Genomic DNA, 18,838 nt, shown 5'->3' on the forward strand with positions numbered 1-18,838 from the left:
ATCTAAGTACATTTTTAGATTCAGCATATCAAAGAACCCCAAGGATTCAATTTTTGTTAAAATCAAACTAAGTTTAATTTTGGACCCTTTGGACCTTAACGTAGACCAATTTGAAAACGGGACCAAAAATTAAGAATCTACATACACAGTTAGATTCGGCATATCAAAGAACCCCAATTATTCAATTTTTGATAAAATCAAACAAAGTTTAAATCTGGACCCTTTGGGCCCTTTATTCCTAAACTGTTGGGACCAAAACTCCCAAAATCAAACCAAACCTTCCTTTTATGGTCATAAACCTTGTGTTTAAATTTCATAGATTTCTATTTACTTATACTAAAGTTATGGTGCGAAAACCAAAAAAAAATGCTTATTTGGGTCCCTTTTTGGCCCCTAATTCCTAAACTGTTGGGACCTAAACTCCCAAAATCAATACCAACCTTCCTTTTGTGGTCATAAACATTGTGTTTAAATTTCATTGATTTCTGTTTACTTAAACTAAAGTTATTGTGCGAAAACCAAGAATAATGCTTATTTGGGCCCTTTTTTGGCCCCTAATTCCTAAACTGTTGGAACCAAAACTCCCAAAATCAATCCCAACCTTTCTTTTGTGGTCATAAACCTTATGTCAAAATTTCATAGATTTCTATTTACTTAAACTAAAGTTATAGTGCGAAAACCAAGAAAATGCTTATTTGGGCCCTTTTTGGCCCCTAATTCCTAAAATGTTGGGACTAAAACTCCCAAAATCAATCCCAACCTTCCTTTTGTGGTCATAAACCTTATGTTAAAATTTCATAGATTTCTATTCATTTGTACTAAAGTTAGAGTGCGAAAACTAAAAGTATTCGGACGACGACGACGCCGACGACGCCAACGTGATAGCAATATACGACGAAAAATTTTTCAAATTTTGCGGTCGTATAAAAACTACAGATACAATGAATAATGGAGATATGCCGTTTGTACATATACCAAGGGGAAACTTGATGCAAAGCATTGTTATTTACTGTTTCATTGCGTTTAATAGAAAAAGAGTACTTTGGGGAAAATAAACCAAGATTTTTATAAAAAATCCACAGCCTTTAAAACAGAGATTTTTGTTATAAAAATTTGAAACATAGATTACTCACTTGCTTTTCTATGATGTGCAAGTGTTTATTTTTTACAAAAAGTTCTAATCAACCTGTAAATTCCAAAATACCTCGTGCTGAGTCACTAAAGTCAAGTGCACCCTAAAAGGTGTACTTGATTTTGTCCATATTTTTATTTGTTTTAACCAATAACTACATTAATAAACTTTTTTTAAGGAAATCTATGCTAGGACTGTATGGGTCCGAGACCACAATTATTTCGTAGTGCATTTCTTTTAGAACATAAATGAAAATAAAAAAAAATCCCACCGGCACTTTCTCAAAGAAACTTTTACAGTGTGTTGTACTACTTTTGGGACAAATTATATCAAAATTATAGAAAACTTCATCGTCTCTAACTCAAAATATGGACAATTCTATGTTTAGGGCATCTTGAAATCTTTTCACAGCTTCCGAAGTGCTAATTTTAAACCTTTTTCAGCTGGACCACATCACTACTTTCCTTTAAAATTCTGGACCCAAATTTTTTTACAGTGTAATTTCACCCCCCTACTTGCAATTTTAGGCATTAAACATGGAGAAATAAATTTGGAAGGGGTATAAAAATTAATGGCAAGTAACCCACTGTCAACACTAGGGACTATATTTGTGAACAACGAAAATCAAGGGACGACAATTGTGGTCTCGGACCTGTATGCAGTAATCCTATACATATCAGTCATCAAATTTCCAAATATGAGGGTACAAGGATAAAGGCTGTGGATTTTCTATAAAATTTCCATATGTTTAGCATTAAATCAACACAAGGGTACATAATCCTTAACTATTACTCCATGTCCTTTGTTTTTTTCTATTAGTGAACAAAAAATAACTTTTACTTGGCTGTAATTGCATAAAAACTGTTATGTTTAATATCATACAATGTGATAGTATCTATATAAATTGATTGACCTTAGAAGCAGAATAGTAGTCTACAAAACATGCTTGCTATACCATTTCTTTTACCATCTCTTTGTAAAGTGATTCCCTAATTTATTTTAACCATCCTATTTATTTCAAACTCAATAACTACATATTGGGGATTCTTTTTATTTTTACGTTGGTATAAATTTTTGTGAATTGAGAAAATATTGCATATTTGAGGATTGAGAAAATATTGCATTTTTGTGGATATTTGATTTGATGGTTTTGACAAAGTTTGCATAACATAATATTATTGCATGTTCATATTTCTTTGAACATTTGAAAGTGTGGTTCATTTTTACCCCAAAAATCCACAAATAATAATAAATCCACAGTAATCTAGGAAACAGATATTCCAGTCCTACCCAGGGGAGTCCTACTTTAGTTTTGAAAATTTTACATGCCCCACCTTACCATACACTGAAAGTTTTTGGTTGACATAAATTGCACATGCAGGGCTTTAACTACCTATGAGGCAGGGGAGGCAACTGCCTCCCCTAAATTTTCTACACCAATTTTTTTTTTGAAGTAATAAAATGAAATATTGACAATATATACACAAAGAACTTGAATTTATATTATAAACAACACTAGTTTACAGTTTTAACATTGTTATCATGATACGTGATATGTCTGTCATTTTCCGGATTTTTGATCGAAAGTGAACCGTTTCAGTATTTATTTTATTTATTTTTTTCGTGTGGCCGTCCGTCTGTTATTCAGTATTCGTACGAGAACATATATGAAACTTTGCTTTCAACAATTTTGAATAAAACATAATTATTCACATTTATTAAGGGGCTCAATTAAGCAGAGTAAGTTACCTTTATATTGTGAATCTTTTAAGATATCGGAAATTCATTACTGGCTGAATCAGCTGTTGTGTCGTTTTTTAACGTCTCCCGATCGTACGAGAACATTATGGTCAATGCCTCCCATTTGTTGTAGCAGGGACTTTCTATACTAAGTATATACTAGAATAGAAAGTACCTGGTTGTATTTATTAACATGTCTGTTCAGCTTTCAACAATATTGAAATTCAAGGTCCTCGATAAAAAAAAAATAATCTTGCGTTCTTTAATCTTGCTTTATATGTTTTTTTTAACTTACCAGTTTGATTTCTAACAAAAATATCTTTAAATAGAGATAATAATTGTTTGCATAAAAATTGCTCCCAGGATCCAGCAATACTGATGTTTCTTACAGTCACGGTCAGGAAATCGAAGGAAAATGGGTTATTTTTAGCCATTTTACTAAGAGAAAAAAACCTTCAAGACGGAGCCTTGGCTCACCCGAAAAGCAATCTCAGCTTGTTTTTGCATAAAAATTGCTTCCAGGTTCAAGCAAAACTGACGTTTCTTAAAGTAAGGAAATCGAAGTGAATCATTTTTAGCCATTGACTGAGAGAAAAAAAAATCGGCGGCCCCCAAACCCCTGCCTCCCCTGAATTCAAACCCCAGTTACGGCCCTGACATGGACAGAGATATAACAATGAATAAGCAAATGAATCTTGAATCTCAAATTAAAACTTTGATAATTTTGAAGTAGAAGATAAACTAGAGGCTCAAAAGAGCCTGTGTTGCTCACCTTGCTCTATGTGCACATTAAACAAAGGACACAAATGGATTCATGACAAAATTGTGTTTTGGTGATGGTGATGTGTTTGTAGATCTTACTTTACTGAACAAAATTGCTGCTTACAATTATCTCTATCTATAATGAACTTGGTCCAGAAGTGACAGTGGAAAATATTTTGTAAAAATTTACAAAATTTATGAAAATTGTTAAAAATTGACTATACAGGGCAATAACTCCTAAAGGGGTCAATTGACCACATACTTTACTGTACATTATTGCAGTTTACAGATCATCTCTATCTATAATAATATTCAAGATAATAACCAAAAGCTGCAAAATTTTCTTTAAATTACCAATGCAGGGGCAGCAACTCAACAACAAGTTGCCTGATTGGTCTGAAAATTTCAGGGGAAATAGATCTTGACCTAATGAACTATTTCATCTATAGAAGATTTGCTCTTAATGCTTTGGTTTCAGAGATATGAGCCAAAAACTGCATTTTTGTACTATTTTTAGCCATCTTGGTTTTCAGGCGGGGTCATCTAACAAATTTTTAAAACAAGATACCCTAATGATGATTGTGGACAAGTTTGGTTAAATTTGTCTCAGTAGTTTCAGAGGAGAAGATTTTTGTAAAAAGATTACAAAAATTTACAAAAAATTGTTAAAAATTGACTCCTTAAATCCAAGATAATAACCAAAAACGGCAAAATTTCCTTAAAATTACCAATTTAGGGGCAGCAACCCAACAATGTGTTCTCTGATTCATTTGAAAATTTCAGGGCAGATAAATCTTCACCTTAATTTTACCCCATGTCAGATTTGCTCTAAATGCTTTGGTTTCAGAGATATAAGCCAAAATCTACATTTGCCCCCTATGTTCTATTTTTAGCCATGGTGGCCATCTTGGTTGGTTTGCAGGGTCACCTGACACACTTTTTAAACTAGATACCCCAATGATGATTGTGGCCAAGTTTGGTTTAATTTAGCCAAGTAGTTTCAGAGGAGAAGATTTTTGTAAAAGTAAATGTCGCCAGACGCTGGACGCCAAGTGATGAGAAAAGCTCACTTTGCCCTTATGGCCAGGTGAGCTAGAAAAAGAGGGATTTCATTTCTGCAATTTACCTATCCAATAACTCATATGCATGTATATTCAAAATTGACCTTGCTAATATGTAAAATTGTCAAAGAAAAGGAAGGATTCTTTAAGCAGCCTCAAGTGCAGAATTTCAATCCCACAAAAAAAAGTGAACTAATACACCATGATCTTTGCAACAATTTATGTAGAAATTGATACAGCAAGCGTGAAATGTATTTGCCATTAGCAAGCAGAGACACGCTGTACCTCTTCCTCAGATGAATCGAATTCTGAGTCCCATTGGCAGTCAGCCTCACCTTCTGAATCTGAATCTAATTATAATATAAACTCATTTTTAAAATCAATCATATGTTTTAAAACATGGCAGTTTATTCCAATACTTAATCCAAACACCAAACTGATTAAGATAAAAAGAATGTCATGTGATAACTTTTTTGCTTTTTTGTTTTATAAAAGTGCACATTCTTTAATTGTTTTATAAAAGACTATCACATGACTTCCTTCCTTCTTGATGTACTAATCACTGTACATGCATACAATGAAACTTTAAATCAACATAGTTTACTTGATTTTTACTCAAATTTATGAGTCATCTTTAATGCTTATTTGATGATAATTTTTCCTTTTTCCACCCCAACCCCTCCTCCCTCATAGCTGTCACCTATCAATACTTTAGCCCTTAAAGTAAGAACAACATTTATCAACATGAGAAAAGTAATTTTATAAAATCAACTGGCATTTCATTGTCTCCATATAAATGTTTAAGATTGATAGGTATGCCCTTTATTAAGGGTAGGGACAAATTATTTTCTCAAGTAAACTATAGATGAATAAAGTTCCATTTTGAGGATAATCAACATCACATAAAAATCTACCTCTTCTTCTGATGACACATCTGAAAAATCTGACGCACCCCATTCATAATCATCTTCTGGACCGGAACCATCATCATCATCATTATTGTCTGGTAATTATTGCATCATAGTTATTATTATACATGTTCAAATGATTCCTTTTAAAATCATGACTCCTTTATAGTGAAAATAGAGCAGGCAGCAATGTTTGTAATATTATATGCTATCTTCTTTTATTAATATTTTAATAATTTTAGTGACATGTAACTGTGTATAATAATATCGTGCACATTTTCTAACTCTTCCAATCTACCCGCGGTATATATAACAAATTTTTTTCCATTTTGTATGTTTTCTTGTTCATGCAGAGATTTACCTGTTTCTCCTAATTAAAGAATATGATATTTTTACTGTTAAAATTGGCCTTTGTTTTTATAATAGCAAAAGTGTCAGAGTAACAAATAAAATAGTGCAAAACAAAACAAAAGAAATTTTTGATAACTGTGTATTATTTTTGTGTACCATGTGCTTTGTTCATTGATAAGGATACCAGGGTTTAACACTTATTGATGCTAGAATCAAATATTTTTATTTTACTAATACTTGCCTCCATTGACTTGTGCTTGTGGAGCTGGTATTGGTGGTGGTGGTCTCCCATGGTTAGGAGGATTATAATCACGACTTGGGGTGGCAGGTATTTGTGGCTGTACTATATTTTTCATTCTGTAAAATAAAAATTAAACTGTAAATGTTTTCAGAAAATTCTATGTCCAAAATCTCTCGTCTTTTGGAAGACCATTTTATACAAGTCACAAGAAATTCATAGTTCATATCTAAATAAATGTCTTTGCCAAGCGCAGCTGTATACAACCACAGAGGTCCAACCCCCAACAGTTTGGACAAAATTGGACACAATATTTGCGCTTGACACAGGTCTGAATTTGGAATGTAATTAAATATTTGACACAGAATAACTGTGAACTTAGAACTGGTGATATGATTTGAATTAATATATTATTTGCTTTTGTGCAATTTGCTATGCTGTTGTGAATTGACCCCCCCCCAACCCCCCCCCCCCCCAAAAAAAAGAAGGTTAACCTCCCCTTTTTTGCTTTTGTGCAATACACTATGCTGTTGCCTATTGACCCCCCTTTGCTTTTTGCAAATAGTCCAAAACCTGGCATTTCTAATTTACAAGTAGTGTAAGGTAGGTAAATCCAAACATACACAACATTGTATTTTAAATGTATTTAAATTACCTCCCTTATACTGCTTTTAAATTGTCCTAATTATCCATTAACCATTCCCCTTTTTTGTCCCTAATTTCTAAACGATTTGAGCCATAACCCCCCCCCCCTCCCCCCCCCCCCCCCCCCCCCCCCCCCAATAGTTGATCCTAACCATTCCTTTGTGGTATGGAAACTTGTGGTATAATTTCAGAGAGATTCATACACTTAAACACAAGTTATTGTCTGGAAACTACAAAAATGCTTATTTGGGCCCCTTTTTTAGCCCCTAATTCCTAAACTTTTGGGACCAAAACCCCAAAATTAATCCCAACCTTCCTTTAGTGATATTGAACTGTCTGGTAAAAAATTAAAGAGATCCATTCACTTAAACTAAAGTTATTGTCTGGACATTAAATGGGTCTTCGGACAATGACGCAGACACACCCATGACGCAGACGACATGATAGCAATATACGATGCAAAAGAAATTTTGCGGTCGTATAAAAAAATGTCATATTCAGTTTCATTTAATGTTTTATTTATCATTAATCAGGACATTCAATTTTTTGTTTGATGATTGTTTCTCATTTTGTCATGCCTAATATAGCTTACAATATGATATGGGTTTTGCTCATTGTGTAAGGCCTTCCAGTGAAGTTAAGTTGCTTACATTAATGTCAGTTGAACCCTGTTGGATAGATCCCCCCCATGGCATATTTTTGTATTACAGCTTTTTATAAAAAACTTGTTTTGCATTTAGTCTTTGAAGTTTAAGCCAAAGATTTTTTACAAAGATCTGAGTGTTGAGGGTACTACAGACTTTTGAAAGCAATCTAGGGAATAGTCATTTATTACCATGGAATGTTCATCAGTGAGAAAATGAAATTTTATAGCAAAATAATTTATAATTTCAGTCCCCATGACAACAAAGAGCAAGGAAATGACATCAAATTTTATTAAACTTTTGCTATAAAATGAAGATAATCAGTGGTAACAACATTTTAATATCTAAATGCATCTTTGGACTCAACCCTTTCAAAAATGATGATTCCAGACAGAATTTCATAATAATTTTAGGAATAATAGACTAGCCTTATTAGGAACCCTGGCTATGCAATCAGAACCAAACCTTTATGTAACCATTCGATCACATTTTTATATACTGCCTTCTGTACCCAATTAACTTATATTTATAATATATCATTAACTATCTCATTTCAAAATAATTATTTCAGTCCATTTTTTTCGCACAAAGATATTATGTGCTCCCTAACATTATAGATTGACAACATTTGGACAGTGTCTTGTGATAAAATGTGTCTGTTTATGTATGGTAAATAAATGTGTGTGTTTATGTATGGTAAATAAATGTGTGTGTTTATGTATGGTTAATAAATGTGTGTGTTTATGTATGGTTAATAAATGTGTCTGTTTATGTATGGTAAATAAATGTGTCTGTTTATGTATGGTAAATAAATGTGTCTGTTTATGTATGGTAAATAAATGTGTCTGTTTATGTATGGTAAATAAATGTGTCTGTTTATGTATGGTAAATAAAATTTGAGGTGAAAACTGATATAAATAAGTTGCCAAAATAAAAATACTGTGCTAAACCTAAAGTTTAAGCTGCATGAGAAAAATACATGAATTTAAATTTTTAAATCATTTAAGGTGGTATAGGAGTCTAAAATAAAAATGATAGAATTTGTTCATACCTTGCCAAAACGTTGTATCTATTGATACATGTTGAAAAATATAATAAAAATGATAGGTCACCGCGCATGTTCTCAAGCTACAGGACGGGACAAAATGACACATTTTGTATTGATTATACAGGAAAAAACACCATTTTGTGATTAGAAACTTAACAAAATGATAGAATTGTTAAATACTTCAGGAAAAGATAGCTTTCAGACACTGCTTTGAGAATATCAAAAGAAAAGAAAGGGTCACCGTACGTTTTTTCCGGCTAAAATACAAAATAGGAAAATTCCATACAGAATCCTTCAGAAAATGCACTTTTTTAGAGTTACCTCCCCTTAAAATGCCAATTTAAAAAAAAAATAAAAACAACCAAAAATAATTAACATTTGCAAAAATATCAATATTTAGAAGTTATATTCTTATAAATTGGTACCTTTAAATGAAAATGTACATTAAACATCTGCATTCCTGCATCAAATTTTGCTAACTTGATAGAAAATCTGGACCTTTGATTCTCTGTTTTTTACAATCCAAGATGGAGGAAGACACCCATACCACCTTAATGTGATTCATATATAAAATATATGATATATATGGTACATCCACATGACCAGTTGAACAGGGGTACAGTAAACACATATAATATATAAGCTAAACTCTGTCCATACATTGCTATCATAAGCTTTGATGGTACTGCAGTTGAAGCTGGATACATAGTACTTGTATAACTATACCAAGTGTTGATATATGAACTGTGATTCACAGTGTGGCACTATACATATAGAATAATGGTATTTTTGTTTTTGATACTGATTTATCGGCACAAAATTATTTCACTTTAAATTTGAAATGCATAACTTAGCATGCGATTGTAATATTTCTTTATCTTTTTTGTTTACTATTTGTTTACTTATTGTACCGCTGAAGTTTGGTTTTAGCACACAGATATATCAAATACATTAAACATATTAATTTAAAGTATATATTATATTGGAGATACTGTTAAATTACGCTATTCTGCAACAAAAGTTGCAGGCTCAACAAAAAACCTTGAACAGCAATAACTAACCAACAACAACTCCTGTATTATAGGATATAGCCTGGGATAGACAAATAAAGAAAGGGATGGGGTTTGACATATTCAATATTCAATGAGCATTCAATCCTTGATTGTTAATTAAATATGAAGTCTAAGGAAAAAGGAAGCTAACAGATCTTTTTATTTATTTCTTTTCTCCTCTTTGTAACCCAAAATATTTCTTTTTGTCTACCGGTACTATGATAAATGCCAGTTATAAACCCAAAACCAGATTCTGTTGCAATCTTGAAATATTTGAGTATTGGAATATTTATAGCTACAGACCAATGATTAATTGATATCCATCTTTCCTAGGGAAATAATGATTATCAGGACAAATGATTGGTTAACATCTTTTTCAAGGGAAATAATATGGATATCAGATTTATACTGCCAAAATCAAAACATGCATAAGATGAAAAAAAACATAAAAAAACAAAAACATGAGATTAAATAATAAAAATAAAATCTCACAACACCAAAAAAGACGGCATGCAAACCTAAACTTTGAAATACCTGTCAACTGATTGATATATAACTGAGACAACTGTATGTCTCCTTGCCTTAATTAGTCTTTTTACCCTTCTGTATCTACTACAAGTCAAATTATACTACATTAATCTTCTTTTCTAGGTATACAAAATATCATCTTCAAACTTTAAAAAATAATATAATTTTGTAGACAAATGCATTTTTATTGGTTAAAATATACAAAAGAACAAAAATAATAGTGTAACATGATATAATTTTACTGGTTTTTATTAGAGGTGATAATTATTTACAAGTGTTAATCTAAGAGAGAAAATTCTGACTGAATTTTATAAGCCTAAGCTTGTTTCATGATCAGTACAAACCTTGATGACTCTGCTGGCTTTGGAAGTTCTCTAACTAATTTCAGCAAATCTCTGAAAAATAAATACACTCTATCAGTAATGTGCAAATAACAAAATCTAACCTGAATAACTCTTGGATCTCTCAAATAACAAAATCTACCCTTATCAGTTCCTAGATCTCCCCAACAACAAAATCTACCCTAAACAATTCCTAGATCTCCCAAATAAAAAAATCTACCCTTATCAGTTCCTAGATCTCCCCAACAACAAAATCTACCTTAAACAATTCCAAGATCTCCCCAACAACAAATTCTACCCTAAACAATTCCTAGATCTCCCCAACAACAAAATCTACCCTAAACAATTCCTAGATCTCCCAAATAACAAAATCTACCCTAAACAATTCCTAAATCTCCCCAACAACAAAATCTACCCTAAACAATTCCTAGATCTCCCCAACAACAAAATCTACCCTAAACAATTCCCAGATCTTCGCAACAACAAAATCTACCCTAAACAATTCCTAGATCTCCCCAACAACAAAATCTACCCTAAACAATTCCTAGATCTCCCCAACAACAAAATCTACCCTAAACAATTCCTAGATCTCCCCAACAACAAAATCTACCCTAAACAATTCCTAGATCTCCGCAACAACAAAATCTACCCTAAACAATTCCTAGATCTCCACAACAACAAAATCTACCCTAAACAATTCCTAGATCTCCCAAATAACAAAATCTACCCTAAACAATTCCTAGATCTCCCAAATAACAAAATCTACCCTAAACAATTCCCAGATCTTCGCAACAACAAAATCTACCCTAAACAATTCCTAGATCTCCTCAACAACAAAATTTACCCTAAACAATTCCTAGATCTCCACAACAACAAAATCTACCCTAAACAATTCCTAGATCTCCCAAATAACAAAATCTACCCTAAACAATTCCTAGATCTCCCAAATAACAACATCTACCCTAAACAATTCCAAGATCTCCACAACAACAAAATCTACCCTAAACAATTCCTAGATCTCCCAAATAACAAAATCTACCTTAAACAATTCCAAGATCTCCCCAACAACAAAATCTACCTTAAACAATTCCTAGATCTCCCCAACAACAAAATCTACCCTAAACAATTCCAAGATCTCCACAACAACAAAATCTACCCTAAACAATTCCCAGATCTTCGCAACAACAAAATCTACCCTAAACAATTCCTAGATCTCCCAAATAACAAAATCTACCCTTATCAGTTCCTAGATCTCCCCAACAAAAAAATCTACCTTAAACAATTCCAAGATCTCCGCAATAACAAAATCTACCTTAAACAGTTCCTAGATCTCCCCAACAACAAAATCTACCCTAAACAATTCCCAGATCTTCGCAACAACAAAATCTACCCTAAACAATTCCTAGATCTCCCAAATAACAAAATCTACCCTTATCAGTTCCTAGATCTCCCCAACAAAAAAATCTACCTTAAACAATTCCAAGATCTCCCCAACAACAAATTCTACCCTAAACAATTCCTAGATCTCCCCAACAACAAAATCTACCCTAAACATTTCCTAGATCTCCCCAACAACAAAATCTACCCTAAACAATTCCTAGATCTCCTCAACAACAAAATTTACCCCAATCAGTTCCTAGATTTCCCCAACAATAAAATCTACATTAATCAAATCATGGATCTCCCCAACAATAAAATCTACCCTAAACAATTCCTAGATCTCCCAAATAACAAAATCTACCCTAAACAATTTCTAGATCTCCCCATCAACAAAATCTACCCTAAACAATTCCTAGATCTCCCCAACAACAAAATCTACCCTAATCAGTTCCTAGATTTCCCTATCAACAAAATCTACCCGAAACAATTCCTAGATCTCCCAAATAACAAAATCTACCCTAAACAATTTCTAGATCTCCCCATCAACAAAATCTACCCTAAACAATTCCTAGATCTCCCCAACAACAAAATCTACCCTAATCAGTTCCTAGATTTCCCTATCAACAAAATCTACCCGAAACAATTCCTAGATCTCCCAAATAACAAAATCTACCCTTATCAGTTCCAAGATCTCCCCAACAACAAATTCTACCCTAAACATTTCCTAGATCTCCCCAACAACAAAATCTACCCTAAACAATTCCTAGATCTCCTCAACAACAAAATTTACCCCAATCAGTTCCTAGATCTCCCCAACAATAAAATCTACATTAATCAAATCATGGATCTCCCCAACAATAAAATCTACCCTAAATAATTCCTAGATCTCCCAAATAACAAAATCTACCCTAAACAATTCCTAGATCTCCGCAACAACAAAATCTACCCTAAACAATTCCTAGATCTCCTCAACAACAAAATTTACCCCAATCAGTTCCTAGATCTCCCCAACAATAAAATCTACATTAATCAAATCATGGATCTCCCCAACAATAAAATCTACCCTAAATAATTCCTAGATCTCCCAAATAACAAAATCTACCCTAAACAATTTCTAGATCTCCCCATCAACAAAATCTACCCTAAACAATTCCTAGATCTCCTCAACAACAAAATTTACCCCAATCAGTTCCTAGATCTCCCCAACAATAAAATCTACCCTAAACAATTCCTAGATCTCCCAAATAACAAAATCTACCCTAAACAATTTCTAGATCTCCCCATCAACAAAATCTTCCCTAAACAATTCCTAGATCTCCCCAACAACAAAATCTACCCTAATCAGTTCCTAGATTTCCCCAACAACAAAATCTACCCTAAAAAATTCCTAGATCTCCCCAACAACAAAATCTACCCTAATCAGTTCCTAGATCTCCCCAACAACAAAATATGCATTAATAAAATCTTGGATTTCCCCAATAATAAAATCTACCCTAAAAAATTCCTAGATCTCCCTAACAACAAAATCTACCCTAATCAGTTCCTAGATCTCCCCAACAACAAAATCTGCATTTCTTGGATCTCCCCAATAATAAAATATACCCTCATCAATTTCTTTGGCTCTTTCTTATAACAAAATCAACACTATTCAATTCTTGGATCTCCCAAACAACAAAATCCACCCTTATAGACTCTTGGAGCTCCTAAACAACAAAATCTACCTTAATCAACTTTAGGGTCTCCTAACAAGAAAATCTACCTAAAATCAAGTTTTGGATCGCCCTAACAGCAAAATCTAACCTAATCATTTCTTGAATCTCCCAAACAGCAAAATCAACCATATTTAACTCTTGGATCTCCCAAACTACAAAATCTACCCCAATCAACTCTTGAATGTTGTAAGTAACCCAAAAACAATTTAGTAATACTGTTAGTTAATAGAAATTATAAAAGGTACAGTAAAACTAAATTAGTATTCTATATTTTCAAGAAATAAAAAAAATATTTTTATCTACTATACATACCGTATTTATTCTAATAAACGCCCCGGGGGGGAAGACAATTTCCGAAAAGGGGGCGTCAATTACAGAAACGAATTTCGTACCTTACTTCATTGACCTTTACCTGAATTTTGTTGAAACAGACTATAGTAACATACACGCGTGTTTCTTATTGTCTCCATAATCTATAAATAGCGTTAATCGGTAACTGTGACCTCATGTAATAATTTGTTAAAATTTTCAAATGAACAAGCGTGAACATCAATGAAACATAATTTCAACAGCTGAATTAGGGGTTATTATGTATCCAAAAGTATCTGGAGTTATGCAATCGGCGTCAAAGATGTGAACAAGAGGAAGCTAATCCAAACAATAAATTTGCCGTCAAACTCGTCTTTGTCATTAGAAATGAAGAAAAATGTGTAGGCCACGTGCCGATTGAACATAGTAAAATCTTCAACTTTCTTAAAAAGAGGAGGTAAAATCAACGCGACTGTGACTGGAAGCAAGTTTTTTAATATCGGACTTGAAATACCTTGCATATACACATTTTCCGGGAACGATACCGATATTGAAAAACTTAAAATTTTACTGAAATAGACCAAATTAATTTTTTTAACTACAAAATGGGGGCGTTTATTAGAAGTCAAAAGTTCTGAACACAGTATTTTCGGTAGGGGGGTGTTAATTAGAAGGGGGGCTTTAAATAGAATAAATACGGTAGCTAGATTGTTCACCAATGCATTTCATTTGCAGTATTTACATCAAAGATACTATTATCAACTAAGTGTCTATATGTCTATTAAAATTCATGTAAAATTACCTTCTTTTTGCCATGGGACAATTCATCCTTGATAAATCTAGGTCAGATAAAGTCTGAAAATTGAAATACAAATCATGCAAATTTTGTACACACATTGTATTAATGTAATACACAAAATAAAGTAACAATATTTGCTGCAAATTAGTTTAGAAATATATCAAAAGTTTGATTTCTTTTTTTGTGAGTTTACTTCTACCACATATGATATAGACAGGTAAACAGGGAAGTTTGTACACACATACAACTGGTCAACCCCACAACATTTAGTGTCTGTACTATTCAAGCTATCTCGGTCGTTCTTTGTGTGTGTCTATGTTTGTTCACAAATAAAACTGGTTACCCCCCCCCCTCTGACATCCAATGTCTGTACCAATTGTCAGGCTTTCTGGTTGTTCTTTGTGTGTGTCTATGTTTGTACATCTGGAGGAGTCCTTTCTTTGTTGAGAGTGGCCTTTTGTAATGTCCTGATGGGGATCTGGGATTACAAAAAGGGCTTTCCAAGCTGCAAGCTAAAATTTGAAGTGAAAAAATCAATGTATTTATCATATATGGGATCCATAAGAGGGTGCCCCCTAAATCAACCTCTGATATTTTAGGTAATTTCTTTGTTATGCACCCTCATTATTTTATTCTTTACAAAGCATTTGTTTTTCTCTGAGATGTGCTCTAGTCATCATTATTAGTGATGACTCAGTCCATTTGCCTTAATCTTGGATTTTACAAAATATGGTTAAAAGAAACTGAATGTTGTGTGACCTTCTAGAAAAAGTGATATTTTGAAGTAAAAACATTTCCTATTTGACATACCACAAATCTATTTCCATCTATACCATGTTCTCTAAACTGCTTTACAAACTCTCCAAATCGATTCTGAAAAATAAACAAGACTGCACAGTGAAATGTCTAGCTTGCTTTATGCTTTAGATATCATGATTGAATCTATATTGAAAGTCTGTAATATGAAGGTTTTACTGCAAGTATCACATCATCTTTATATCGTCAAAAGTCCATGTAAATGAGGTCAAGGTTAGATGAACCCTGCCAGACAGACATGTAAATTGTGCAATCATTCTTTTCCCTGAATAAAGTTAACCTATTGTTTATAGTGTTTGATTAAAGGACTAAAACCATGAAAACTTAGCATTGACCATTGAACCATGGAAATGAGGTTAAGGTTAAAAGAAACCGGCCTGACAGATATGTTCACATGACAATCATTTCAATCATCAAATATATTGGCTCTATAGCTTATAGTGTCAGAGAAACAGATCCTACCACGAAAACTCAACAATGACGAATGAACAATGACAATTTCTATGTTATTTCGTCTCTGCATTTGAATATATATTTTATTATGTTCAAGAAATATTTAACCAAATTAAACTTAAATGTTCTCACATTTTTCGAGATTTACACACTTTGATGCTTTTGTACTGAAAAAATTATATTATTACATTTAAGACAGATCTTTTAAATTGTTAAAATAATTGTAACTTTGTGGCACTTAAATAAAGTAAATCTAAATTTTTAAACTTTAAAAACAATTGCATGTATTGTATCATTTATTTTGCATTTTCCTTCTATATATTTCCCTGTTTCATATACATATACAGGTATGTATTTCATTTCTACTGTGCCTTTTGTTTTAATTGAAGCGTAGCAATGACTTATATTTCATAGAATATGCCGAGTAACTTTGTAATCATATTTGTAAGTGCTCAACCTCCCCCCTTTTTCCAAACATGGGACAGTGATGTAAAAGCACAACAAAAGAACAAACCATATGTTTTTATTATATTGTGAAAATTAAAAAAGAATATTTACTTTTAGTATTTATGAAAAGAATAAGCTAAATGTGAATTCCCTGACCCATAAGATACATGTGACAAAAAAAATGTCTGCTTATTGAGACAAATATACAAAATTCATTTCATTATCATGTTGTTTATAGGTTAAGGTATTATGATCAGGAGTTTGTGCTAATCTGGAAAAAATAGTGTAAGAGTTTTTTTTACTTTTTCCCCCTCTAAACTATGTTGAATCAGTTCTTAACTACATGTACCTGTGACAGATCTTCTTTCTCAGACAAATATAGTTTTAAAGACTCTTATTTATCATGGTTTGATAGGCTAAAACAAATGGCCAAACAGAATATGATAGGCCTTTATATCAAATTTATTGTTAATCTGCGTTTTCCCCCCATAATATCAATTAAACATTTACTGAACCTTTAGAAATAAATCAATCACTCAAATATTGATGACATTTTCCTAGTCTCTTCAACTTTAGACAAATCAAACAAAAACATTGTGCTGTTGTCTGTCTCCTTACCAATCATTAATTATCCTGCCTTCCCTAACACATTTTATCAAAAAAAATTGGATAAGCAATGTTCAAGATTAAAATCCAAGAAATTCCCCTTTATCATGTTCATGTAAAATACTAGTTATATAAGTAATTAGTTTACCTTAATGTACAAATGTACTTTTCCTATTTATTTTTTGCCAAAAGGCAGGTTACAATTTATTACAAAATATATGTATATTTTTTGGGCTCATATGAAACCGACAACACACGGACAATTTACTTTATGTCAAAATATAATCAGGTTAATTTCTTAGTGTACATGCATGTACAAATGTACATTCCACCTTTAGCAAGTACATGTACCATGATGTGGAAGTGTATAATCATGACCTATGACCTCTTAAAAACTCACCAAGTACATTTTATATATATATGTTCCTGTTTCCGAATAAATATCACACTTACTCAATGATTTGGCTGTTATGTTTTTGTGTAATGAATAAATAAATGATTGGTTGTAGTTTATTTAATGTCCAGTAGGAAATATTTCATGCAGAGTGGACCATGGGTGATAATAGGCAGGAAATTTGGACTGCCACTGCAAATGAGGATAGGAACATTACTTTTGTCTTGAAACAGGTCACCTTAAGGTCTTTTGAGATGTAACAAGGGTTTACTAATGTGCAGAGAGTTTGACACTGCCTACCTAAGTTCTGCTTATAAAAACGGGTGGAAGGACCTTTTCCTGTACAAAATGTATGTCAGGATTGAGCCTTTTTGCACAGGAATTCTTGACTTACATCTATTTGGACTAAAGAATTGTTGATTAATTTTTACAGGATCCAGGAAAGAATTTTTAATTTTTTCGTGAATTCAGAATGACACCTCATAGATCTATAAATCAGAATGACACATCATCTATAAATTTAAACAGAAACTATAAATGATTTGTCTTCAATGTCCACATCTCATTCAAAAAATAGAAAAAAAACCATTACAACATGGCTAGTTATCTATTTTTTGGGGTCATCTTTATTTTCTGCCTAAATAATAACACTAAAAATGTTAAATAGAATGTCTTTTTCCTGTACACAAACTTTAGTTACCATGTTAACTCAAGTTTCCAAAATATTCTATAGAAACACCAAATAAAACCAGATACTCATCAGAGCGCAGCTTTATATAACCGCAGAGGTCTAACCCTGAACGGTTGGGGGCCCGGGCAAGTATGGACACAACATTCAAGCTGGATACAGCTCTGAATTTGGATTGTGATTAAATAGTTGATACAGCATAGGTTTCTGACACAGAATGAATGTGGTCTAATGAACTTAAATTTTTGTTTTTGCTTTTGAGCAATTAACTATGATGTTGAATATTAATCCTCTCAAAGAAAAAATATTTGAAGAAATTTTCTTTTTAAATTCTGAAATCTGAAATGAGTAAATAAAATGGACCCCCACCCAATTTTTTTTCTCACTTCCCCCTTTCTCTTATTCCAAAAATAATCTCAATTCAAATTTCTAATTGAGTTTGCAAAGATAACTACTCATTTAAATACATCATAAAAATATTAAAATATAAAATATCATGCAGTCATGGTTAAAATTAATATCAATTAATAGTAACTTCTAAAAAAATAGATTGGGAATGTGTCCAAAAGGACACAACTGGGCCCCCGTTAGCATATAACGTTATAAAGGGACATAACTCAAGAACTGTAAAAGTGAAGCTGCCAAAAATTGAACTTAAACTGAGTTTAGAGGTTATAAGCATTATATACATATTTCATTAAATTAAGTTGAGACAAACTTAAGTTAAGAGAACAGAAACTAAAAAATTCAATTTTTCCATTGTAAAAGGGGCATAACCCTAGAA

At 32.5% G+C, this 18,838-nt stretch overlaps 1 protein-coding gene across 50 annotated transcripts in view; it reads right to left on the reverse strand.

Annotated features, from left to right (window-relative positions):
• LOC139520909 (lymphocyte cytosolic protein 2-like) overlaps window positions 1-18,838 on the reverse strand; it is an 87,048-nt gene that overhangs the window by 63,353 nt on the left and 4,857 nt on the right. For 30 of the 50 annotated variants that reach the window (XM_071313950.1, XM_071313953.1, XM_071313989.1 and 27 more), the window contains exons 2-6: window positions 15,461-15,523; window positions 14,654-14,706; window positions 10,454-10,504; window positions 6,196-6,311; window positions 5,610-5,698 (exon numbers count right to left, since the gene is read on the reverse strand). In XM_071313950.1, the coding sequence (XP_071170051.1) occupies window positions 5,610-5,698; window positions 6,196-6,311; window positions 10,454-10,504; window positions 14,654-14,706; window positions 15,461-15,523 (372 nt within the window). Of the gene's footprint in view, window positions 1-4,980; window positions 5,046-5,609; window positions 5,699-6,195; window positions 6,312-10,453; window positions 10,505-14,653; window positions 14,707-15,460; window positions 15,524-18,838 lie in introns of all 50 variants that reach the window. The other 20 variants (XM_071313956.1, XM_071313981.1, XM_071313973.1 and 17 more) reach the window with 1 other exon arrangement.

This window comes from Mytilus edulis, chromosome 4, assembly GCF_963676685.1.
Source record: "Mytilus edulis chromosome 4, xbMytEdul2.2, whole genome shotgun sequence".
Classification (NCBI taxonomy): Eukaryota; Metazoa; Mollusca; class Bivalvia; order Mytilida; family Mytilidae; genus Mytilus; species Mytilus edulis.